Source organism: Camellia sinensis, chromosome 2 (assembly GCF_055761805.1).
Source record: "Camellia sinensis isolate YWXY chromosome 2, ASM5576180v1, whole genome shotgun sequence".
In the NCBI taxonomy this organism is placed as follows: domain Eukaryota; kingdom Viridiplantae; phylum Streptophyta; class Magnoliopsida; order Ericales; family Theaceae; genus Camellia; species Camellia sinensis.
Genome location: NC_138962.1, coordinates 143869566 through 143895513, shown reverse-complemented (window position 1 = coordinate 143895513; position 25948 = coordinate 143869566). Strand labels below are relative to the sequence as shown.

General features: G+C 37.2%; 1 protein-coding gene across 1 annotated transcript; it reads left to right on the top strand.

The window, feature by feature from the left end:
* The first annotated feature begins 532 nt into the window (after nt 1-532).
* Nucleotides 533-25948, top strand: LOC114317153 (protein transport protein SEC31 homolog B). Its single transcript, XM_028263848.2, has 22 exons — nt 533-1204; nt 2355-2409; nt 2509-2631; nt 11467-11563; nt 11652-11688; nt 11782-11887; nt 11978-12035; nt 12419-12516; nt 13176-13295; nt 13754-13793; nt 16969-17078; nt 17158-17285; nt 17394-17952; nt 18125-18217; nt 19339-19524; nt 19608-19821; nt 22905-23020; nt 23143-23313; nt 23764-23889; nt 24327-24600; nt 24996-25234; nt 25395-25948. Exons 1-22 carry the CDS (start codon nt 888-890, stop codon nt 25482-25484), a joined length of 3357 nt encoding a protein of 1118 aa, XP_028119649.2. The 5' UTR covers nt 533-887; the 3' UTR covers nt 25485-25948.

Here is a 25948-nt window from a genome sequence, read left to right as displayed (position 1 = left end):
AATAAGTTATTCATTTAAACAGACTAAATAGATAACCAAAAAAAAAATTTATATAAATTATAAGTCTAAAATATGAGATTTATTAATCAATATACCTTTAAACAATTTTATTTAAAAATCAATATAGACGAAGAACGCTCGGCCGAGCGATGCGCCTGCTGATTTTAAACCAAATAATTTTACTTTGAAATTGTTTTTTCAACTGATTTTGTTTTTTTTTTTAATTTTTTTTTTATAGAATATTTTGAAATTAATTTTAAAAAATAAAAAGCATATGAGAAAAATTCAAAGAAAAACTACATACAGGTAAGAATTAAAAATACTATTTTTTTTCGCGCAGTGATTGAGGGCCCGACGTTTCGGGGCTCGAATGCCCCGAAATTCCGTTTAAGGTAAAAAAAAAAAAAAAAAAAAAGGAAAAAAGAAAGAAAAAAAAAAACAGTTTCCAAAATTAGAAATTAGGGGCATTAGGGGCAAATTTTTTAGGGCCACCAATCATTTTTGTTTTTTTTCCCAACTTGTCAGATCAAAAAGCCCCTCCAAAGTCCAGCGTGGCGTCTCCTAATTAGCTTAGTGATGAAACACACACACAAAGTCTGATTGATAACTCAACTCAACCCGCTTCCTAAACAAAACCCTCATAAACGCGAAATCAAAGAACTGGAAGTGAAGTAACATAACAGAAGAGAAGAGAAGAGGAGCGAGAAGACTGAGAAAACGACTCTTCTCTCACACAACACAACAAACACACACACACAACCTGTTTCCTGATCTGTTTCTCTCTCGCATCACATCCAACTCCTTCCTCAATTCTCAATAAGATCACAAACCCTATTCACTCCTCGCTTTCGATTTTCCAGATCCCCAAATTCTCTCTGATTTTGGTTATGGCGTCGATAAAGGGGGTGAACAGATCGGCTTCGGTGGCGTTAGCGCCGGACGCGCCTTACCTGGCGGCGGGGACGATGGCTGGGGCGGTGGATCTGTCGTTCAGTTCGTCGGCGAGTCTGGAGATCTTCAAGCTCGATTTCCAGTCCGACGATCATGACCTCCCTCTGGTCGCTGAGTCCACTAGTTCCGAGCGCTTCAATCGCTTGTCTTGGGGCAAGAACCCCTCAGCCTCTGAGGAGTTCACTCTCGGTCTCATCGCGGGTGGTCTGGTCGATGGCAACATTGGGATTTGGAATCCTCTCGCTCTCATCAGGTACTCGTCTTCTTGTGATTTGTGTTTATGTGTTCAATCAATTGAATTGGATCGTTTATAGTGACTTAGTTTGAGGACTGTTTCTAGAAAATGAATTAAAAATACATAAACTGCAACCATTTTATATACCTTGTTATATGCTAATATCGAAATGGGTATTTTACATTCGGTCCAAATTTATGTTTTTTTGGTTTCAATTTTAATTAGTGAGAGGTGTAGACACTCACAGTCCATTTGGATTGAGGAATTTGGTGAGAAAAGAAAAGAAATATTGAGATATAGAACTCTCATCACTTGTTTGGATGATTAAAGATGTGGAAATAACGAGAGGTGGAGAGAAATAGTGACATAAATAAAGCTATTAAAACTCGTGTTTTGTTCTCACTAACATTGGTGACATTTGGCGAGAATCTTAAGTTGAATTATATATATACATTTTAGATGCTTAAATTTCCCATCAAAATATGAAGAATTAAAAATGAAAAGAACATGCATCTGTTCATCCAAACACAATGTTAACAAACCATAATCATTTATTTTATTTTCTCACCTAATTGAGAAGTCATAATCTTATCATTTCTTTTCTCACGTAATCTTATCATAGTCACTGAAGTATGATTTTTATTTAAATTGGTTGAACTAAACAACATTCTTTACCGTTTTCTCATTCATCTCTTGTTACTGGAGGGATCCTGGTGTGTTCTTTTGATAAGAAAACTCCTTACCATTGTAAATTTATTAAACCAACTTCTGTGCTTGGGAAATTTGCCTTTTTATCTGGTGACGCCTTTTATTAGGATATCTCTGCATTGTGTCGAAATTGGTAGTTGCTGTTTTTCTGTGTGGCTCCTTGTTGCCCATTGAGTCCCAACTAAAAAATTAACCTAAAAACTAATCATGTTGAGTTTAAGGAATTACTTGTAGTCTCAAGTGTGATAATGCAATTTAGTCTCTCTCTCTCTCTCTCTCTCTCTCTCTCTTCTTGGGTTATATAAATTTGAATCTAATTCTTGATAAAAGAAGATTTTGAATGGATTCTGTACTGCTCTCTTGTCAATAGGTGCTTTATGAATTCCGGATGAAAGTAATTAATGGTGCTTATTACTTCCTTGAAACCTTGATTTATGTATTATAATTTGTTCCCCTTCAGCTCTGCAGCAGGTGAAAATGCTCTCGTTTCGCAGCTTTCGAGGCATAAAGGGCCTGTAAGTTTCATCTTTATGCATTTTGGGATTGCTGGTTCATTTCTGGGGCATTTGATGATAGAATGATTTAGTTACTCTTACAATATCTCTCCTTTTCAGGTTCGTGGTCTTGAATTTAATGCACTTTCTCCTAACCATCTTGCTTCTGGAGCTGATGAAGGTGAAATCTGTATATGGGATATAGCAAATCCAACAGAACCTACTCATTTTCCGCCTCTCAAGGTATGTAGGAATTCAGCCATGCTCTCGAATATATTACACTTGATTTCCCAAAATATTTATCAAATAAACATGTGAAAAGTAAGTTTGTCTGTTCGCTAGAATGTGTCATGATGCTAACTATAGTACTATATCTCTACATCTCTATTGTAAAAAAATGTTGGGCCTTGATTTTCTTGTGAACATGTACAAAGCTCAAGTTTATTTTGTCATTGGTATATATTGTGATGCAAAGTATAGTACAATATCAATAGATAAGTGTTGGGTCTCAAGTTTGTTGTCATTAATATATATATATATATGTTGCAAAAACACTGAATTTTCTTGAAGAATTAAGGGTCAAAATATAACTTGCTTCTAGGGCTGTTCACGGGTCGGTTTGGATCGGGTTTACCATTGAACCGTGACTCAAACTGACAGCTTTGGGTTGAACAAAAGTTAACTCGATTTCGATCAAAGGTTAGTTCAAAACCGAACCGCACATCCCACTCGGCTTGCGGTGGTAGCGGTTGGGTGCTTCTAAACTGTTTGCTTCATTACAATAAACAGAGGAGAAAAGATAAAGTTGAAAAAAATGTTGAGACAAACGGGGATGAGATCAACTAAAACTCTTAAAAATTTTCGTGGGATCAAAGTCGTGATGCTTCAAGGGCTTGATGATGAGTGCAATGGTAGAGATCAGCAACAAGGGGGTCGAATGAAGGTTGGAGAGGCATTTTTCTGAGTGTTGTACTATCGCAATCCCACCACAAATAGCTGCTCCTATGTTGCTAAGGAGACCCACTCTGCCGGTTTGTTTTTGCCTCTGCTCATTGTTTAAGTGTGTGAGAGAGTAGGGAAAGTGTTAGGGCTTGTGATCTTGATTTGAGTGGAGAGAGGAGAGATTCGTTCAAAGTGAGTGAGTGAGAGAGGAAGAAAAAGGTTAGGGTTTGTGATCTTGATGAGAGAGGAGAGATTTGATTTTAATATCAACATTTTTTTTTGATATTCACATAATCAGACCTTGATTTTATGAGAGAGAATGTAAAGCTATTATGACATGGATAAAGATGTACCAATTTTTTTTTATTTTATGAGAGAGAATGTAGAGTCATAATGGCATGGATAGAGATGCAATCAGCCTTTTTTTTGTTTTTAATATATTTACAATCACATCTTGATTTGATGAAAGAGAGTGTAGAGACATAATGGTACAGATAAGATCTAAGTAAACTTTTCTTGATATTGATGCAATCAATTCTTGATTTGATGAGAGAGAGTGCAGAAAAACCCTGATAAAGATAAAATATATATTATATATGCAACATAATCTTGCCATCTGTATGGAAAAGATGTATGTAACTGTTAAAACTCGGTCGGTTCGGGTCAAACAGGTGACTTTCTCACAAACCCGGTAACCGACCGACCACTCGAAAATTTTATAAACTTGCACCTGCAACCAACTCGCTGGTGCTGCGAAACCGCCCGTTTCATCATTTTTCGGGTCAGTTTGGTCATGTTGGGCGGTTGATTTGGGTTTTTGAACACCCTTACTTGCTTCTTTAATCCTAAAGAGAACTCTCTCTCTCTCTCTCTCTCTCTCTCTCTCTCTCATGTAGTTTGAACTCATCTACCCATTGAATAGTAAGAAATAAGAACAGAGGTTGTGGATTAAGAGTTATTCATGTAAGCAAGATGCTCTAGTTTGGAATGGTTATGTATGCTACCTTGAGCGAGTTCGGAGTAGAGTTGCCTACATGTGGTGAGTTTAGGGCAAAAAGACTACTATATTTAGGGTTCTACAAATTAAAAGGCCTCTAGGGTTTTTAGATTAAAACAATGAGTTATGCTAGCATTTCTAGGGTTTTTAGATTAAAACAATGAGTTATGCTAGCATTTGTAGTGAGTTTAGGTCAAGAGAAGCTTCTACAGTTGGGGTTTTAGAAAACAAAAGAAAGCCTCTTGAGTTTTAGATGAAAAATGATGAGTTTTGGCTTGGTTTCAGTTTGTGATTTCTGGATTTTCGGAATTGCTTGTTGGACGTCTCTAGACAACTTAATTTAATTTTCATTTTTGTCCCTAATAGGTAAGTTAAGGAGACTGGAACTCGAGTTTATTTGGGTTAATGCGACATTGAAACAATTGGGCTGTCCTAGGACAAACTGTTTGGTTGAGTTTTTAGATTTTTATTTTTTTTTTTCAAAAACTAGTTTGGTGAAAAAATTAAATCATTCATTATTTTCATATGGTTCCTATTTTTTGTGGCGAAAATAATATTTGAAATTTCAAAAATATATTTTTTGCTGTTTATTTTTTTCAAACTAGTCTCTAATTCCCCCCCCCCCCCCAAAACAAGGAAAAAAAAAAAAAGTTATGAAAACTAAACCAAAGAAGTTATTTTTTTGGTGTGTATTAATAGCTGAAGGATAGGGGAAATTGTTGGTGGTGATTGCTTAATTAGGTAAGGATTTGGGGCTGAGATTGGCACTATTCTAGTGTTGTGTAGAGCAGCTCAAAATAGTGTTTTGTGATGAGTAGAAGAGGATAAACAGAGAAAACTTTAGGAATTGCACCTAGAACTTGTTAGAAATAACCCCCTAAGGTTAGACCACAATATTTTGTAACTTATGATGAATTCTCAAATTATTATCTCTGATAAATAGTTCTCATTAGTATTTATGGTTGACTGTGTTCCATAATTTTACTACAATTGCGACTCCAAAATAGGAAACTGCTTGACGTTGACTACCGAGTATATTTTAGACCTAATTAAGATTCTATAAGATTCAATAACATTATTTGATCTGCATGGAAACCCATGGGCCTATTCTATAGGTCATGTTGAGTAAATGTGAAAATTACCAACTACCCTTTTGTCCTTTAACTCCTAAAAACCTAATCATTGTAAATAAATCTTTGTAGCAACATTTTAACTTATATAAACAAATATTGTATACAAATTTTTAATTTTCCTTTTTCATTCTTACTGTCCCAGGGCTAATTTTCAATCTATAAAATTTTCTTGTAATGGTACTAAGTCCCAACACTTAGTCTTAGCCAATGTATGCAACTCATACACAGAAGTTAAATTTCTTCAAGCATACAAGTCAAGCAACACAACAATTATGGGAAAACCCAACCTTTATTATTGCACCAACAATTTACAAAGGAAAGCCAATTGTCAAACTCTCAAACACTTGATGATTTTGAGTTTGCATGACCATGCCTATATATAGGCTATAATTAGAACATTTGAAATTCAAACATGCCACAGAACATAAGGGACACATGCAATCTGGCACGGTAGTTGACACTTCCAACTGCCAAGGGTTTAACATAGATTTGAAACAAGCCTACAGAAATAACTGTCACCAATTGCTCATTTATTTCAGCCTTCCTTGTTCCTTGTTAGCATGTCTGGTTCTGTTCATAATAGCGCACAACTGCCCGTATATTTTAGGAAGTCTTTGTCTTGCCTAAGACAATTTCAAATTTCTCAAGCCACTAGCCAAACAGAGCCCAGAGTGCCATATGTTGGTCTTGGTCAAGTCTAACCGCCTTGCTACCTAGCCAAGTTGTGTACCATGCCTTGTTGTCTAGTCAAGTCAAGCCATCTGATTATGTTAAACCCCCAAGTATGCTGCAGCCTAGCATTAAGGTCATATTAATGCCTTGCACATGCCATGCTGCCCATACTTTGGCCAAGGGTTAAATGTTGCCGCCGAACAACACAACTGATTGCCCACCTTGTTGTTTTGGCATGCCTCTCTCATTTTGCAGTCCAGGCCTGACATAGGTGTAAGGTGCCACCAAGCGTCAGGCTGTTAGCTCCCAAATATCAAGTTTCTAACACTTACCATGCTTAGCATTGAAGGGATTGGTTGATATTTAGTTCAAGGTTCATCTTAAGCCTACCAAATTGCCAGTGTGTTGAATAGGTTTGATGTGATTATGATCTAAGTTTGTTTTTGGTGGGAAATGTAGGTTATTGTGATGTTTTTTTTTTTCTTTATTAATGAAGTTTCTTTTTGTTGGCAATAAAAAAAAAAAGGTGTGTTATTGTGCTTTGCAAGAGCGGAAGGAACATTGGGTTAATTGAGCATGGTTTTTTTTATTAATTTAGGTATGTGATTATGTGTTATTGTTAGATTTAGGTTATAATTTTTTATTTTATTTTATTTTATTTACAATTTAGATTTTGGTTATAAATTATAAATTATAATATCTTTTGTTAGGTTTATTTTCTTTATTTCCTGAGCCTTAAGGTACTATGTTAAGGAGGTGGTTGTCACTTGTCATTGAGGTGTTGCATGCACATGGTTTTTCACCTACTTGTATGATTTAAGATGGTTGTATGTAAATCACTTGACTTCCATGTCAGCCACTTATCAACTTCATTTTATTTAATTTCTACATGTCCACTGAACACCTTATTATCTAATTCCAATTTCAACCTTGTTCTAAGTGTTATTTGTTTTTTGATAAATAATCAAACTTTATTAGAAAAATATTAAGGCGATGTAAGGAATACAAAGAGAAATAAAACAGCCCACATCGGGCCCAACAAAAACTAATTAATCAAATCCTCTACAAAATTTACGAAAGTCAAAACATCAGGATCAACCGAACCTGTCACCCAAGTATGCAATATCATGAGAAGCCTACTTTCTAACCAAGGAACTCGAGCGGCACACGTCCTGAAAAACCCGCCTATTACGCTTCAACTAAACCAACCACACCAAATAATGGGAAGCAAGTAACCAAGCCTTCTGACGCCTCTTTCTCACCCTTTGCCCACGCCAACTATGAACCACACCCAACACAAACCCCAGTTGCACCCAAACCAATCCAAACAAAGCGATAATCAAACTCCAAAGCCGAGACACAACTGGGCAATGAATAAGCAAGTGATCTACTGCCTCTGCATCTCCACAACACATACAACACTAATTTACCAAAACGTGCTGCTGCCGGATTAGGTTGTCAATAGGCAGGATACGACTCAAGGCGGCTGTCCAAACGAAAAAAAACTACCTTAGGCGGTGATCTTGCCGCCCAAATACTCTTTCAAGGAGACACATCAATAGCACCCCCTGCTAACACACCATAAAATGAAGACACCGAGAAAACCCCTTTTGATTTTAGACAATCCCACATCAAAGAATCCGTCCCATTCCCCTTATGCTTCAACTCATACAAAAACCTCAAAAGGTCCACCAATTGGTCCATCTCCCAATCCTGCCCATCACATCAGAGATGAACATTCCAAACGAATGACTGCCCATATCTGTCCCTGACCAGAGCAACCACCTCCTCTACATCAATTACAATAGCATATATCAATAGAAACATGCGAGCTAAGACACCTCATCACACCACCTATCCTGCCAAAAACGAAATGGACCCAATCCCCAACCCCCACCTTAAACTGCACCCTATCCCAAAATTTCTTCCAACCCAACCAAATCACCTTCCATAAATCTTGGCCATGAGGTTGGCCCACCCTATTTGAACATTAACCCCCCCTCTCCATCCCATACTTAGCCCTACCACCCTTCTCCACAACCTTTCATTTTCCGCTGCAAAACGCTACAACCACTTCCCGAGAAGAGCTCTGTTAAACACAACCAACCTCCGAACACCCAAATCCCCTCTCCTTAGGAGTACAAATCCTGTCCCAAGACACCAAATGGTAATGAAACCCAACCCCTCCCCTCCCGTTGCCTCACCTCCCCTCCCCCACCCCATAAGAAATCCCGTTGTAACTTCTTCAATCGTTTTGCCACCGCCATAGGAATCACATGCGCTGACATAAAATACAACAGAATACTAGAGAGAACACTCTTGATCAGCCTAATTCGCCCACCTTTTAGACAAATACTGACGCTTTCACCCCGCCAACCGCCGCTGCATTCTATTGACCACCCCATCCCATGCCGATGCTTCCTTAAAAAGTAGCCCCTAAAGGCAGTCCCAAATAAGATTCCGGCCTTACAGCCTAGAATGGTTGCCAACATCGGAAGTTGCATCACTTCACCCATTGGAATCAATTCTAACTTTGCAGATTAACCTGGAGCCCTGACACTACCTCAAAACATAAAAACACACACCGTAAATGCCCAATTTGAACCGCATCCGCATCACAGAAAATTACCGCATCATCATTATAGAAGAGATGAGAAACCACCAACGATACAGGCCCCGTCCCCACATCAAAGCACAATAACAAACCTCCTCGGACAACTCTAGATAACAATCGGCTCAGAGCCTCCATAACCAGAATAAACAATAACGGAGATAGTGGGCCCCCTTGTCGCAAACCTCTCCATGTGGGAAAGAAACCCACCGGCGTCCCATTAACCAAGACCGCTATCTGCATAGTAGAAATACAAAATTGAACCCAACGCCTCCACCTCTCCCAAAACCCATCCTCTCTAGCACATATATCAGAAACTGCCAATTTACATTATCATAGGCCTTCTCAATGTCCAACTTGTAGATTATCCCCTCTTTTCCTTGTTGGAGCCGCGAGTCCACACACTCATTTGCCACAAGCACAACATCCAAAATCTGTCGGCCACCCACAAAAGCATTGGGTCTCTGACACCACCCCCTCTAAAACCCCCCCGAAGTCTATTATTAGCCAAGACTTTAGCCAATAACTTGTAAACACTACTCAATAGACTAATAGGCCAAAAATCTTGAATATTTTTTGCCCTTCCTTTCTTAGGAATCTATGCTATAAAAGTTGCATTAAGACTTTTCTCAAACTGCCTCGTTTGATGGAACTTCTCAAACATGGCAATCACCTCCACCTTCACCACCCCCCAGCACTGTTGAAAGAAGGCAATGAATGTGTACAGATAACTCAACACTGTCTTAAGTTGTTTTTTCTAAACCAAAAATCTCATTCTGATTTTCACTGCTTCAGTAAAGGAGGGAGTACGAGGGTAAGGCTTAAATCCTCATAGATTGGCCTCTAATATCCTTTATTCAAATACAATAAGAAATTTGATAGTGCGAGGAGTCAGCTGTTGGATTTAGATATGAATTTTTCTTCATTTATTTAGAATTGGATCTTTGATTATAATGTCAGTGGCTGGATTTGGATGAGAATTAATTTAATCTATTTAGTATTCTTTCTTGTTACAAAGGTTTTTCATTGTTTAATAGGAGCAAATGTTTTAATGGTGCATGAAGTAATTTAAATATAGTACCTATGTAGCACGGACACGGACACGCGACACGACACGGACACGACACGGACACGCAAAAACGCAAATTTTTAAAAAATAGGGGACACGACACGCTGGGGACACGTTTAATATATATATATATTTTTATATATTATATGTAAAATTAAAAAATATATACTATTTTTATTTATTTATTTTATTTATTATATGTAAAATTAAAAAATATATACTAATTTTATTTTTTTATTTTATTTATTATATATAAAATTAGAAAATAAATATATTATTTGTATTTATTTATATTAGTATTTATTTACAAAAGAAAGACATAAAAAAGAAAAAAAAGAATAAAGGGGGAGAGACAGACATGGTAATAAGAGGGAAGAGAAAATAGAAAAAAAAAAAAAAAAAAAGGACAAAGAGAGAGTCAGCAAAGACGAGAGCGAGAGAGAGTCAGAAAAGCAGAGACGAAAGGGAGGAGAAGAAGAGCAGAGACGAAATGGAGGAAGACGAAGAGAAGAAGAAGGAGATGATCACCTCAGCTTCTTCGATTGACAGGTTAGGCTTCTTTCTCCCTCAATCTCCTTCTCTCTTTCCCTCTTTCTCTGTCTCATCTCCTCCCTCGATCTCTCTCGCTCTCTGTCTCCTTCGATCTCTTTCTCTCTTTCTCTCTTTCTCTGCAACAGTTAGGGTTTCTCTCTTTCTTTGTCTCCATCGATCTCCTTCGCTCTTCCTCTGTCTCCTCTGCTGCAACAGTTAGGGCTTCTTTGATCCACTCACGCGTGTCTGGAGAGTGTCCCGGCGTGTCCATGGCGTGTCCGACTGGAAAATTTCAAAAAAAAAAAGGGGATACGTTAGAGAGAGTGTCGGACACGTGTCTACTGCGTGTCCGACGCGTGTCCGTGTCTGACACGTGTCCGACACTCGTACGTGAGGCCTAGGGACGTGTCGGTGCTTCATAGTATAGTACTTATTATAGAAGAAGTATAATATTTAGTACAGTAGTCTGTTTAGTATAATAGCATTCTCTCTTGTTACAAAGGTTTTTCATTGATTAATAGGAGGAAATGTTTTAATGGTGCATGAAATAATCTTAAATATAGTTCTTATAGAATAAGTGTGATATCTAGTACAGTAGTGTACCCACTGAATTATTATGTTGCGGGGATGGGATCTGACTCTAGTATTGGATAGGATTTGGGAATTGGATCTGACTCTAATACTGGATTGATGAATCTCATTTCTGTATGATTGCAATTGTATATATACCTTATTTGCTCTGACTCTAGTAGTGGATAGGATTTGGGGATGGGATCTGACTCTAATACTGGATAGGATTTGAAGAATCTGATTTCTGTATGATTGCACTTGTATATATACCTTATTTGCATGGAAGGATGGTCGTGCATCTGGTGTTCATTGTTTCTTGTTTTTTCAACAGCTTGGCGTCTAAAGCCATTCATTTGTGTTCTTGAATCTGTTATATTCTACTCTTGAAGGTGCCTATGTTTTAAAATCCTGGCTCTTACATCTGAAATATTACTCAAGAGAACTGTATGTGCGTTTATGTATAATGTGTACACATGTATGACTGTTTTGTTCGAATTTCATTGTACAGAATCTACTGAAAGCAACTAACACAGTTTATTGGACCTTTTTGCAGGGTAGTGGATCTGCTACTCAGGGTGAAATTTCATTTTTATCTTGGAATAGCAAGGTTCAACATATATTAGCATCCACTTCGTATAATGGGACAACTGGTGAGGAAAGAAATTATCTAATTATCTTAATTAGTCACTTAATTCATAATTCTCAGCGGGAAATAAAAGGTATTTTCTGTGGTTTCAGTGGTTTGGGACCTGAGGAAGCAAAAGCCGGTGATTAGGTAAATTGCTTTCAATAATGTGAAGCATGTTGGGTGCTTCTGCATGAGATAGTCATAACATAATAACCTAAGATTTCTGGTTTTTGTTGGCAGCTTTCAAGATTCAAATAGGAGGCGGTGCTCTGTTTTGCAATGGCATCCTGATGTGGCCACTCAACTTATTGTTGCTTCAGATGATGATAGTTCACCTGCTTTGAGGGTAATGACTACATTTTTTTGACTTACATGAGTAATATATGTTGTGTTCAATTATTTTGCTCTTGTTATTCACATTGAAATTTACTTGCAGCTTTGGGATATGCGTAATATAATGTCACCAGTGAGGGAGTTTGTGGGACACACTAAAGGTATATCATTCAGCAAATTCTTGCGTTATCTTCAAATTACTGATGTCTTTGAGTGTGAGATTTTGGACTATTCTATTTACTATGGAAATTAGGGATTTGTTGGGGTTCTCTCTCTTTTTCTGTCCGTGTCTAAAACATGCAGACAATGAATACTATTTTCAAATATGTGTTAGCCAGAATGGTAAAAGTATGGAAAGAGTTTAATAGACTTCTTTGTGCAATTCTATTACAATTAGACCTTATAATGTTTTGGTTTACTGATTTCCTCCCAAGTGAATGGAGAAATCATAAAAACTATGTATTTCTTTTATTGGTCTTTCATCAATTATATGTTCTTGTTAATTTGCTGTTTTATCTGTTGCTTCCTGCATATCTTTCACCAGGTGTGATTGCGATGTCTTGGTGTCCCAGTGACAGCTCCTATTTGCTTACTTGTGCCAAAGACAACCGCACAATTTGCTGGGATATTGTTTCAGGAGAGGTAGAGTAAGATGTCAATACCTCTTTCTTTTCTTTTATTCCCCCCTTCTCCCCCGCAATGGTAAATATATGTAAACAGGCTTTAGCCTCTTTCCTTGAATGTGTCACTTTTCTTTACCTTTTTTTTTTTTTTGTTTTTTTGTTTTTTTTTGTGATGAGTACATGTATTATAATGTATAGGGCCATAAACTCTGCCTATATATCTATGAAGATGTGCAAATCCCCCCAAAACTTTATAAAAGAATATAAATTTTAGGGAAAGTCATCCCTAAGCCAAAAATCATGGATGCCAACACTGTTCCTTCCAAGGCATCGCGAAAAGATCTACAATTCTTCTCTCTGCAAATGCACCACATGAGGCATAAAGAGCCACACCCCAAGCCTTCCTGTTATCTCTCCTCGGATATCCTCTTTTCTAGCAAGTGAAAAGACCTTTACCCGTCACTGGCATCACCCGGGCTATACTAGTAACTGATAATAACAAGCTCCATATCTCCCTGGCCATTGTACATTGCAACAAAATATGATTCATTTACTCCCTTGTGCATGTACACATATGACACCAATCAAGTGGGTGGGTATTCCACTGTCTATGTTTGCTTGTGATGTGATATGACATGGACCATGGTGACATTAGTTTTGATTTTGAATTTGCGGCAGATTGTCTCTGAATTGCCAGCTGGAACCAACTGGAATTTTGATGTGCATTGGTATCCAAAGATACCTGGGGTCATATCGGCATCTTCCTTTGATGGAAAAATTGGGATTTATAATATTGAGGTAAGCTCTTTTGCTTTTATGTTAATGAGTCTTTGTATGGTAAATGTTGTTACATGCTTTTCATGGAAAGTGTTATAATAAGTAAACAAAACACTGAATTTGGTTAACCTCTTTGTTTATTGTCACACGTCCTTTTACCCTGATAATTATACTTTTCATTTCAATGTCCAATAAGATGGGCATCCTTATAACATTGATGCATGTGCAAATCAGATGAACTCTTCACAAACTTAATTCATGGCACATAACTAGATAATTATATATTTGCCTAAAAAAGTAATTTTATTTAAATATTACTGTAATTTGACTCTGTGATGCCTAGATAAGAGTTTTTGTTGTAATGATATGTGTTAACTAGATATTACTGTAATTTTATTTTTGTATGCTAACCTGATGATCAAGGAAATACTTTTTTTGTTATCTTGTTGCATTTAAAAAATTTGATGTTTTTTCTGCAGGGTTGTAGCCGATTTGGAATCGGGGAGGGTTTTGGTGCAGGTGATGTACTTTTTAAATGTTGCAAATGTTGTATTGTCCAGTTATATCCGAAGTTTTTAGTGTTTAACATCAAGTAATAAGACTCATCTTTCTTTGCTGTAATTGGGCAATTCATGTACTTTTGTTTTTGTACTCCTGACTATGGTTGTGTACTTTTAGATGCCAGGGTTTATGTGTCAGAGCATATGCTGCATATAGTTTTGTTTTCTTGCATATATTTATTCCCTTCAGTTGTCTTTTTTGAAGTATGTAGTTAAGTATATTTGTAAAAAAGAGTTGTAAAACATTAATATTAGTGGAGATTACATGTACTATTGGGGGAAAATTTCTGGTTCCAGAACATGGTTACAAACTCAGACTTGGCGTAACCAGAAAATTCATCCAGTGGGGTTATTAACAAGTCATCATAAGTGTCATTATGTAAAAACTTCTAATTTTACATAATTTATAAAAAATCAACTTTCACATAATACATTAACTTTATATATTGTCAATCACATCGACCAAAACAATTTTAATGTCAAATCATATGCAAAAACAAAACTTGAGTCATTAATATTACTGTTTAAACATTGCTGCCTGTAACATGGTTTAGTGAAGTTTGTATTTCTCTCTCTCTCTCTCTAAAAACCTCCACCCCCGGGCCTCACTTTTGGCTGGCTGACTGCCGCCTTTGGCTATGGCAGTCGGCTGGCCCAGCTCTCTTGTGTTTGTGTGCTGGTTTCTGCTTTCAATAAACTTGATTCCCACAATTTCTTTCCACTTTGGTGTCCTTTTTTTGTTTCATCAGGGGGTGCTTCGGCTTGTTTATTTTGTATCATCAGGGGGTAGTTTATTTTGTTGTCTGTTTTTGTCTCAACCTTGGGGTTGCTTGTTTTGTTTCAACTGGGGGTGCTTGGTTTAAGTGTCAAAACAGAGTAGAAGGAGGTCGGTTTTGGACCGGAATCGAGGATGGTCAGATCTGGTTGGATCTTCATTCGGGCGCTCTTTTGCGAGTGGGAGTTTGAGGGATGAGTTCGGTTTCGTATCTATGGAGTTGCTTCGGTGCTTTGTTTGGAGGGAACAAGGGTGTTGTAGTTGATCCAGATCTGTCTAAGATTTCATTCGAGCGCTCTTTTTCGAGTGGGAGTTTGAGGGGTGAACTTCATCCAGCTGTATGGTGATGTCTCGGCGGTTGTTCGATGTTTTGGGTTGTCAAACCGGGGCTTTTGCAGTGGGCGTGTTCGGAGTTTGGAGCCGGAAAGCTGTGTCCGACCATGGAAGTGGAGATGGCAGTGGGTCTTGGTCGGCTGTGGTGATGGTTGTGAGTCTTGATCATCCTTGGGTGTGTTCGGTTGCAAGGAGTGCTCGGTCCCGACCATGGAAGTGGAGCTGGGTGTGGAGTTTCTCCAGCCTTGGAGCTGTTGGCTATGGAGTTTTCCGGCCAAGAAACTGTCTCGGTAGAGTGTTGTCAGGTGTGGGCTGCTGAAAAGCTTTGGTTTGGGTGGTGCAGAGTGCTTTTCATGCCTTGGTAGAGTGTTGTCAGGTGGGCTGTTGTAAAGATTTGATTTTGGTGGCGTGGGTCTTGGTTTTGGTGGGCAGCAGAATGGGTGAATAAAATATTCGGGTTGATTAGTAGTGTGTGGTTTGTTGTTAGGAGGAATTAGCTGCTTAGGTGTTGTTAAGAGGAGTGTAGCAGTTTGGGTGTTTGGTGTTGGTTTTTTGTTTTTTGGGTTGTGTGGGTTGTTTTTGTGGGGATTTTTTTTTTTTTTTTTTAGTTAAATCCTCAACTTTTTTGTTTAAAAGAAAAAATTGTGAGGCCAAGGGGTTGTTGTATGGGTGCGAGTAGCACTAGTAGGGTATTTTGTACTTTTCGAATCTCTCTCGATGCATGTCATCTTCCTGTACCTTTAATTTCATGCTGTTAATGAAATTTTTCTTTGCTGATAAAAAAAAAAATATTACTGTTTTAACAGCAATCAAGCAAAGAGTTACACTTTTTACCAGTTATGGTAAACTAAACTTCTGAAAATGCTTAATTCAGGCCAAACTGCAAATCTTCAAGACGTTGACCACCGATTAGTTGTTTTTTTTTTGTTGGTGAAGATGGTGACAAGAAGAGTCAGCATAAGGAAATGAAAATTGAGAGGAAGAGAGAACATTGCATGTTGGTTGCTGCAATCTTGATGGGTCAATTTCAGTGTTTGGTTCATTAGAATGAAACTGGAATGAAATAATCGTACTCCATTAGAATGTTCATTCATTGTCATGTTTAGCTTACTAAAAAAAATGATAAAAAAATGCATTGCAAGTAGTGGCATCATTTACCATTATGAAGGAATGGTTATTTCATAGAGAGGTCAAAAAAGATAACCATTTTGTTTCATTCGATTCCACCTTCCTTCTAGTGACCTAAACAATACCTTTATCCCTTGTTATATAGACATCTATTTTTCATTCCATTGGGGTCAATTTGTGAAATTTATAAAGTCACCCCCTCCCCCCCCCTCCCCCTCCCCCTCTAAATTCTATTGGGCTCATCTTGTAAAATCTCCAAAAGTTTTAGATAAAATCTACATATAGTTCAAAAACATTTCAACTCAGTGGTGTCACTTGACACCACTACCGTAGCTGTGGCTCTGCCGATGATCTGAGACATGGAGGCTTATATTGTTGCAATATGCCACTAGAATTAGACATGGGGTTTTATGTTTCCCTCCATGCATTCTGAATTCAGATTGTTGCGGTTATAAGAAATAAGATGTTCTTAGGCAGAATGATGATTAGGGAAACCAAAACGTACATAAGAAAGACAACTTGATTTTCTTGGGTGATGGAATAAAAGAGAGCCGATTGAAATGGTTTGGATAGATGTAATATCTGTTGAAAATGTTTACCTGAGATCGGCAAGGATGCGATGGAAGTACCAGGAGAAAAATTGAATACACAAAAATCCCTAAAAATTGTCTAATGAAGTAGTCACTTTGTCACTCTTTCTTGATCACCCACTTCTTGAACTTGCTCTATTTTTTCCTTAGTTTTTCAGTCATAATTTCTGTAGTGTTTTATACATAATACTATGTTACTTTATTTTGTCCCTAATTGTCACAACCCCGACCGTGCGTCAGGGAAATATCTGAGACTCTATGGGCTTTCATTTTGGTTGTTTTTCTGATATTTTATCTGTATGATGCAGCACCTTTGAGAGCCCCAAAATGGTATAAATGTAAAGCTGGGGTGTCTTTTGGTTTTGGAGGGAAGCTTGTTTCATGTTGCTCTAAGGATTCTGCTACTGGAGCTTCAGAGGTATGCTTAATGAGTTGTTCTGTGCTACTTGGTTCTTTTTCTGTGATCTTATTTGGTTGTTTCCTTTATACTTTTCCAGGTTTATGTGCATAACTTAGTTACAGAAAACAGTTTGGTGAGCCGCTCATCTGAATTTGAAGCTGCGATACAAAATGGGGAGAGATCTTCGCTAAGGCTTTTATGTGATAAAAAATCTCAGGAGTCTGAGTATGTTTTAAATATGAGGGAATGAAATTTTTGTATTTTCTCTCATTAAAGTAATGTTAACTGACATATTACTTCAAATCTATGGTTTCTATTGAATTGTCTGAGCAGATCTGAGGATGACAGAGAAACATGGGGCTTCTTGAAGGTTATGTTTGAAGATGATGGGACAGCAAGGACAAAACTGCTTAGCCATCTCGGTTTCAGCCTACCAATTGATGCAAAGGATACCTTGCAAGATGATCTATCTCAGGAAGCAGGTGCTATGGGTCTGGAAGAAAAAGTAGCAGTTAAAGGAGGATATGCAGCAGATAATGACGTTGCCACCTTTCCGTCAGATAATGGGGAAGATTTCTTTAACAATCTTCCAAGTCCTAAAGCTGAAACACCCGTGTCAAATTCTGGGGATAACTATACTGTTGGAGGCTCTGTTTCCAATGTGGACGAAATGCAACAAGAAATTGACGGACAAGAGGAGAGTGCTGATGAATCATTCAATGATGCCGTTCAACGTGCATTAGTTGTTGGGGACTACAAAGGGGCAGTTGCTCTGTGTATATCTGCAAATAAAGTGGCTGATGCGCTAGTTATTGCTCATGTTGGTGGTGCTTTGTTGTGGGAGAGCACACGGGATCAATACCTTAAGATGAGCCATTCTCCTTACTTGAAGGTAGATAAAATTTTGTTTTCTTTTCTTGGAAGTTGTCAAGCCATTTCTCTTCTTATCAGTAAGATATGGTTCTAATTGTGTGTAATGATTAAAGACTCATCCTATTCATATGGAATTATTAGATTAATGTTTGACTTTCAAGGATTCTACTGATTTTTTCTTTCATTATCAGGTTGTTTCTGCAATGGTAAACAATGATCTCATGAGCCTAGTGAACACCAGGCCCCTGAAAACCTGGAAAGAAACACTTGCTCTACTTTGTACTGTAAGTTTCTCAACCTAGAAGGATGAAAGTATAGCTTATGTGATAGTGCAATGTCATGTCAAATCCAACTTTAGATTTAGTTTAAAACGTCACTTATGCTTATATATTCTAAAAAGCACGGACACTTCTAAGAGGGTGGTGTGTCCTTGTCGGGCATGTGTTGGACATTGACACCCATCGGACACTTCCCAACACATGTCCAAACATTGCCTATTATTTTCATTTTTTTTAGATTTGGGTATACTTCAAACACTTGGGGGACACAAGTGTCTATTGCTTGGACACAAGTGTCTATTGCTTAGACACACATGAAACACATTACAATTTACAAATGTGAACAAAATAACTTCAAATCCAATGGTAAAAGAAAAATAGTTGTAGATTTATGCTATTAATCCTCCTTCATACTTAGAAATTGGTGATTGTATTTTTCGGTTATAGTTGAATGGCATTCATATGTATGACATGTAGTAAATATGTGAAACCACATATTTTTCTTGTATCCTCATGTGTCATGTCCTGTGTCTTTTGAAAATTGCTGTTGATATGTCATGTCGTGTGTCTATGTCCATGTTTCTTAGCTTGTGTTAAACATGAGGAGTGAAATTTAAACATTGTCCTTTTATTTAATTGTTGGGAGGAGTTTTAGTTTTATTTTCCTTTAGTTTGTTTGTGGAGAGGGGGTCTTTTCTGTACTTTTATATTTATATATACAAGTCCAGTTTCAATTTTTACATGCTGATTGATGATGCAAGTATTTCTAGCTTGGATGAGGGAACTAGAATCACTGGTACCCAATTTCTGTTGCAATTGCTTGCAAAAATGCTCTAGAATTTCTTGCTTTCCTTTGTGAAAATTTTGGTCAAAATTATGACAAGTGATTCAACAGTCCCTTGATATGGTTTCGAATGGAAGAATATCTTTGATTTTAGAGGATATGATCCCCTTAACTTGGTTCTGGCCGTGATATCTTTTCCAAAACATAGTAACATACACAGATCACACTCTTAATTTTTGCTAATGATGGAAATAAGAAGAAAAAATAGCAATACTCTTCCTTTGATTGCTCTCATTTAGAAAAATGTTTGTGTTAATCTTTATTATTTATCATCCAAGAACAGTTTGCACAGAGAGAGGAGTGGACTTTGCTATGTGATGCACTTGCTTCTAGGCTCATGGCTGCTGGTAACACACTAGCTGCGACTCTTTGTTATATATGTGCTGGAAATATTGACAAGGCGGTGGAAATTTGGTCACGGAATCTGACATCAGAGCATGAGAGGAAATCCTATGTTGACCTTCTTCAGGTAAGTACACTATCTTAGAATGTTTGTTCAAAATATTTGTTCTAGCTTGAGAGTTGACAATATTTATGTTTTTATTTCATCAGGATTTAATGGAAAAGACTATAGTCCTTGCTTTGGCATCCGGGCAGAAGCAATTTAGCGTTTCTTTGTGCAAGCTTGTTGAGAAATATGCTGAAATATTGGCAAGTCAGGGGCTATTATCCACAGCAATGGAATACTTAAAATTGATGGGAACTGATGAATTGTCTCCTGAGCTTACAATCTTACGAGATCGGATTGCGCAATCAACAGAAGTTGGTATGTGCTTTTGACTTTGTATGTGGGCTTTTTTTCTTTTTCTTTTTTTTCTTTCCTATATTCTGACTGTTGTGGTATATAAATAGGTGATGTCATCTCCGTTGTATTTAGTTTTAATTGAAGAATATAAAATATTGATTAGAGCTATACTTGCTCTGGTTCTCTTTCCATGCTTAGGTGTTTATCCCCAAGTGGGGATTTTTCTTCTCTCCAGATTTGATCATTGATTTGCATTTCAGTTGCATTAGGAAAGCTACCTTTGCATACTAGTACACCATGGGTGCAGAATCTGCAAACCATGAGTGCAATTGAAAATGATGCGCAACAAAAAATATACCGACCAAATGTGTAAGAGGCTAAAATTTTGAGCCATGCGGTGTGGAGTAAAAACTTCAGGTGGCCTTCCCTGTTATTTTTGGATTGTGGTGAAAGAGATTGGTGAGTCGTGAATGGATTGTTATTGTTTTTGGATATTTCATTTGGGAGGGATTCAAAGAATTTTGAGGTTGACAAGTTGGTAGGTTTGTGTGGAAGGTTGGTTATATCATATTTGAACATGGAGAATGATATGGATGTTTTCCAGTTTGTGGTGTTTTAAGGTGAAATCGCTTGATGGACCCTTGAGGGGAAGTTGGGAGTAGTCTTTTTGCCTTGGAAGTGATTTGGATGTCACAAGCATTTTCTAAGGTGCCTTTGTTTTATGGACTCTAGCTCATGGGAATGTTCTCACTTTAGACTCTGTGATCCTGAAGAAATATTGTTGTTAATTGGTGTTAAATCTGCAAGCAAGCAGGTAAATCTGTCAACCATCTACATATTGGGTGATGATTTCAGCTGCGTTTTTGTCTCAAAAAAATAAAAATAAAAAAATAAAAAAATAAAAAAATAAAAAATTCTTAGCTGTGTTTGGGGTTTAGTGGGTGTTTCTTGAGTAATATGCCTGGCTGTATTCCTAGTTCGAGGGGGTGAGGAGTTGGGACGAGGTGAAAGACGGCCGACTTTAAAATAAATTTTAGGCATTAGTGTTATGTTTATATATATGTGAGTTTTGAATAAGATATTCATATATATATGACATAATAAATATATAAAATTATATATTTTTCACGTGTTCCTCATGTGTTGTGTGTCCTATAAATTTTTTAAAATTATCTTGTTAGTGTGTCTGTGTTTGTCTTTTAGGTTCCTAGGAATGTGATGCAAACAAGGTAGTGGGTCAGTCAAGTTCTATTACTGTTTGATTATTGGAAGGGCAAGGAATCCTTTGCCTTCAAAGATCATTTGCAAATCTGGAGTACCAACAAAAGTAGCTTTTTTTTGTTTGGACAACTGTTTTATACTCTATTCTCACTATCGGCCACCTGCCGGTAAGGAATGATGTATTCTTTGACTATTTTTTATGTTCATTGGATGATGCTGGCTTTTGTTTCAAGTGACTGAAGTATTGTGGGATGAATGTTGGTTGAAGAGGAAGGAGAAAGCTTGGACGGTGGCTGCTTTGTGTGTAATGTAGTGCTCGTGAAGAGAAATGAATAAGCATACCTTTTGAAGACAGAGTTGGGTGTTCCAAACTATGTTACCAAAAAACGCTAATACCTTGGCGAATTACGTGATGGTATGCCCGTTCCAAAACATGGTACACTTTCGTTCCAAAACGGTAAATTTAGTGATCCAAAGCGATCCCTAAAGCTTTTTCTAATATATTTCCTTAAATGTTACCTTAAGAGGAAAAAAATCAAATATAATGAATTAAAATCTAAGTTGACTTAAGTTTTGACAAGACAAAAACTTCAAAAATGAAATATATATATATATATATATTATTGGATGCCCAATAGTTTAAAGAAAATTATTCTAGAAGTATCTTAAATTCTTAAGTGCGATATATACAGGTCTACCCCTATTGTACCACAGCTTAGAGCATGTGGTGTACCACGTTCCCGTTCCCGTTCCACGTACCGAAATGATCCATGTTCTAGGTAAACATAAGTTCAAAAGTTTAAAGATGTATTTATTGGATAGCTTTAATTTTTAGTGTAAAGGATTTATTTATTTTTTTAATTCTTTTTTGCTCTTGTAATTTTTATGAGAGAGCCAAACATTTGTGTTGAGCTTTTTTGAGTTTGCTTAGTTTTTTTGCAAATGTGCCCCTTTTGGTGTCTCCTGTAGTATACTTATTAAAAAAAATGTAGGTCTTGCTAACTGTTCTTTCTTTAATTCTCAAGCAAGTAAATCTGGGTTAGAATGTATTTTTTAGGCGTAATGAGTTTTGAGTTATGTTAAGCTTGTAACTTTGACTTCTGTTCTTAGATTAGATAGATTCTTCTTAAGAACTTCTAGGGGATATGGAGGAAGATATGAGAAGACTATTGAAATTCTCTTCGGAGGACCTGTGGCCCTCCTTGATCATCTTTGTATTTATTTTTTCATTTAGTTGTTATATTTTAAAATAAAATCCTCTTGGTGCAGCCATTCTAGCCCTTTGGCCACCAAGTCTCTCCTAGGGGGAGGTCTTGGGTTCCACTCCTAGGAGTGGAATGGGAAGCAAGACTTGAGTGCTTCCAAGGAGAGGGGGAGGGTGTGAGTTCAATTCCCTTCAGGTGCTAATCTAACAACCAACTATCGGCTTTCGCCGATTAAAAAAAAAAAATCTCTTGGTGCCAATTCAAAAGAGGTTTGGTGGGCCTCAAAAGGAAGTTCCTGTTTCTTTTGTTGATATCTAGCTGTAGCAGCCTCCTTTAGACCTTGTAGCAGTTAAACAATGGTCATGGGCTGTGAAGCCGCTTAAAGTCGATCTTGCTTCTTTTTATGTTATTCTGTTTTGTCTTTTTTGAGTGCAGTGCCCTACCTCTAGTTCCTCCTTTTGTACTATTATATGATTCAGAGAGTGGCTTGTTAACTTTTGATGCAGTTCCTAGTTGATTAGTTTTATATTATGGTGTGTGGACATATGGTTTATTGTTTTCTTGCTTTTAGTTGTCAAACTTGAAAAGTGAAATGAGCTTTTCTACTGCATGTTGAAGTAGGGGATATGTTGCTACTACTTTATTGCCAGATGATGATCTAGATTCACTGTGTGGCAGAGAAAGAAGTTCCCAAGTCTATGGCTTTTGAAAACTCTCAATTACAAACAGGACCCATATATGGTTCCAATCAATCCAATTTTGGTGCAGTTGAGGCCTCTCAACATTATTATCAGGTGCTTAATCCCTTATCTTTTCAACATGAGATAATATTTTTGTATCAGCTTTCTAACCGTAGAATCTTGTGCTTTGCTAATACTGACACATTTTAGTTGTTTGTACTTCCTTTATTGGGTAGGAAACAGCACCGTCACAACTGCAGCAGAGCATTCCAAACAATCCTTATGGTGAAAGTTACCAACATTCATTTAGGTCTTCATATGGTAAAGGATACGGTGCACCAGGCCCTTATCAGCCAGCACCACAACCTAACATGTTTCTTCCATCACAGGCACCTCAAGTTCCCCGGGTATTTAATTAATTGGGTTCTTGTCTACTAGGAAATAGTTTATTCATATTTATTGATCCATATTATATGAATCATACTTGTAATAATCATAGTATTCTTGATTTGCTGAGAGATGTTTATTCTTCCAGAAAGTTTATTGGCTGCGTAAAAATGCTTGGTTTAGTTATGTATCTTCCAGCTAGAAATGGACTTTTCAATTTGACGTATATCTAACTTATCTAAATGTCTGCTAGGATTTCTGACTTTTCAGACAGTCATGGAATATGAACCTGTTTGTTCATCAGTTTCACTTGGATAATATATTATTATTATTTTCTAATTTTATTAATTTAGTTATTTATTTTACCATTCTTTATAACTTTCTTGCCAAGGACATTATGCTGTAAAGTCTGATTGTATTAAGATTTCTTTTCTATTTAACATTTTTTTTTTGAAATGTTTTTTAATCAGATGGACTTTACTGCACCACCTGTTACCACTCAACCTACATTGAAACCCTTTGTTCCTGCTACTCCTCCTGTGTTGAGAAATGTGGAGCAATACCAGCAACCCACGTTGGGTTCTCAGTTGTATCCTGTATGTGTATCTTTCTTTTGAATTAAATTTATTTGGGTAAATTACACTGACCTCCCTTGAGGTTTAGAGAAAATACAGCAAGTCCCATAATTTTGCCATAATTACATTGACCTCCCGTTTAGTAAGGTTAAAAAGGCCAAAACTAATGTAATGCAGATGGTATGAAGATACAAAGATACACAAGGCAAAATATATATTTCAATGTAAAATAGATGATATCATTTTTTCATTCATATAGCTAATGAATTTTTTATGAAATAGGAGCCAATGTTATATGAATTAAAACCTTAAGGGAGCCTAGTGTAATTATGGCAAACTTGTGGGGCTTACTATATTTTCTTCAATAGTTGGGAGGTCTGTGTAATTTACCCAGTTTATTTTTCTTCAAATGCTTCAATGTGGTGGTTTTACTAACATTTGCTTTTCATATTTGTTAGGGGACTGGCAACCCAAATTATCAAGTGGGACCTCCTGGCAGTGGCTCACTTGGGCGTATTCCATCTCAAGCAGGTCCCATTCCTGGGCATAAGATGCCTGACGTTGTGGCTCCAACAGCATCTGGGGGATTTGTGCCTATTACTAGTTCGGTAGTTCAACGACCTGGGATGATGGGTCCAAAGCAACCATCCAGTCCTACTCAGCCAGCACAAGCCATAACTCCTGCAGCTCCCCCACCTACAGTACAGACAGTTGATACTTCAAGTGTACCTGGTAACTTTATTTCTTTTCTGTTTCTTTTTGCATTACTAGATTTTTAAATTTTTTTTTTTTATTTGTATGACAGATTAATCACTTGTTGTGTGGTTGACATTATCAGTTTTGTTAACATTTAAAAAGACCTAAGAAGCACAGGCACTTCTAGGATTGTGGCATGTCTGATGCCGACACTTGTTGGACATTTCTTGATAACTGTTGTACACACGTCCAAACCTGTTCTATTATTATTTTCGACCCGGATACACTTAGGGGACTCAAATGTCCAGTTTTGTGTGCTTGTTCAGTTTTGTTATTTGTTGACCTTGTTTGGAAGTCATCCCATTTAACAAAATGATTCTCTGCTGATTCACAGTTGATCTAATATGTTTTGCTTGGTCGATGTGCTCCAGCCCAGCAAAGGCCTGTTATCACAATGTTGACAAGACTCTTTAATGAGACATCAGAAGCACTGGGCGGTTCACGTGCAAATCCAGCTAAGAAGCGAGAAATAGAGGACAATTCAAGGAAAATAGGTGCCTTGTTTGCCAAACTTAACAGTGGTGACATATCTAAAAATGCAGCTGAAAAGCTTGTTCAGCTCTGCCAGGCTTTGGACAGCGGTGATTTCAGTGCTGCCCTCCAAATCCAGGTAATAACTCTTCATACCTCAAACATTTTATTCAACGAAGTGAGATGGGATTTTTTCAGTGCACTTTCTTCTTTCCATTTGTTTGTGTTTTCCTTGTTTTGGGTGTGCTTGAGAATTATGAGTTTCTTTTTGATCCTCTGTTGATCCTTGGTTTGGACAGGTGCAACTCACCACTAGTGACTGGGATGAGTGCAATTTCTGGCTTGCAACTCTCAAACGAATGATCAAGACTCGGCAGAATGTGAGATGAATTGAAAGGGTAAATTCCACCCACTGTCCAAGCGCCAATTCGCAATTCTTCCCTTGTGGGGATATGTCAGGGCACTTCCCTTTCTCTATGTACACAAGAACTCACATCTTCAGATAGGTGATGCAGGCTTTGGGTTTGTTCTTTTTTTAGTTCCATATGCTAATCTCTTATTGCTTCCAATTTCATGCTGTTTTTTGAAAGCAGTTAGAGAAGATAGTTACAAGGATATTAATGAACTCCATTTTTCGTTTATATTTTGTAGCATTGAGAAATAGAATTTGGGTTTGGGTTTTGGTTTTGGTTATATAATGATTTAGTTATTTTTTTGGTCTACACTCCATTCAGTGACTTTTGCTTTAAGTGATCAATATTGTGTCCCTTAGGTATTTGTGAGGCCATTGGTTTGTACTTCTAATGATGAAATATTTTTAATAAGATCAGTTATGGTTTTCTGCTTTTGTTGA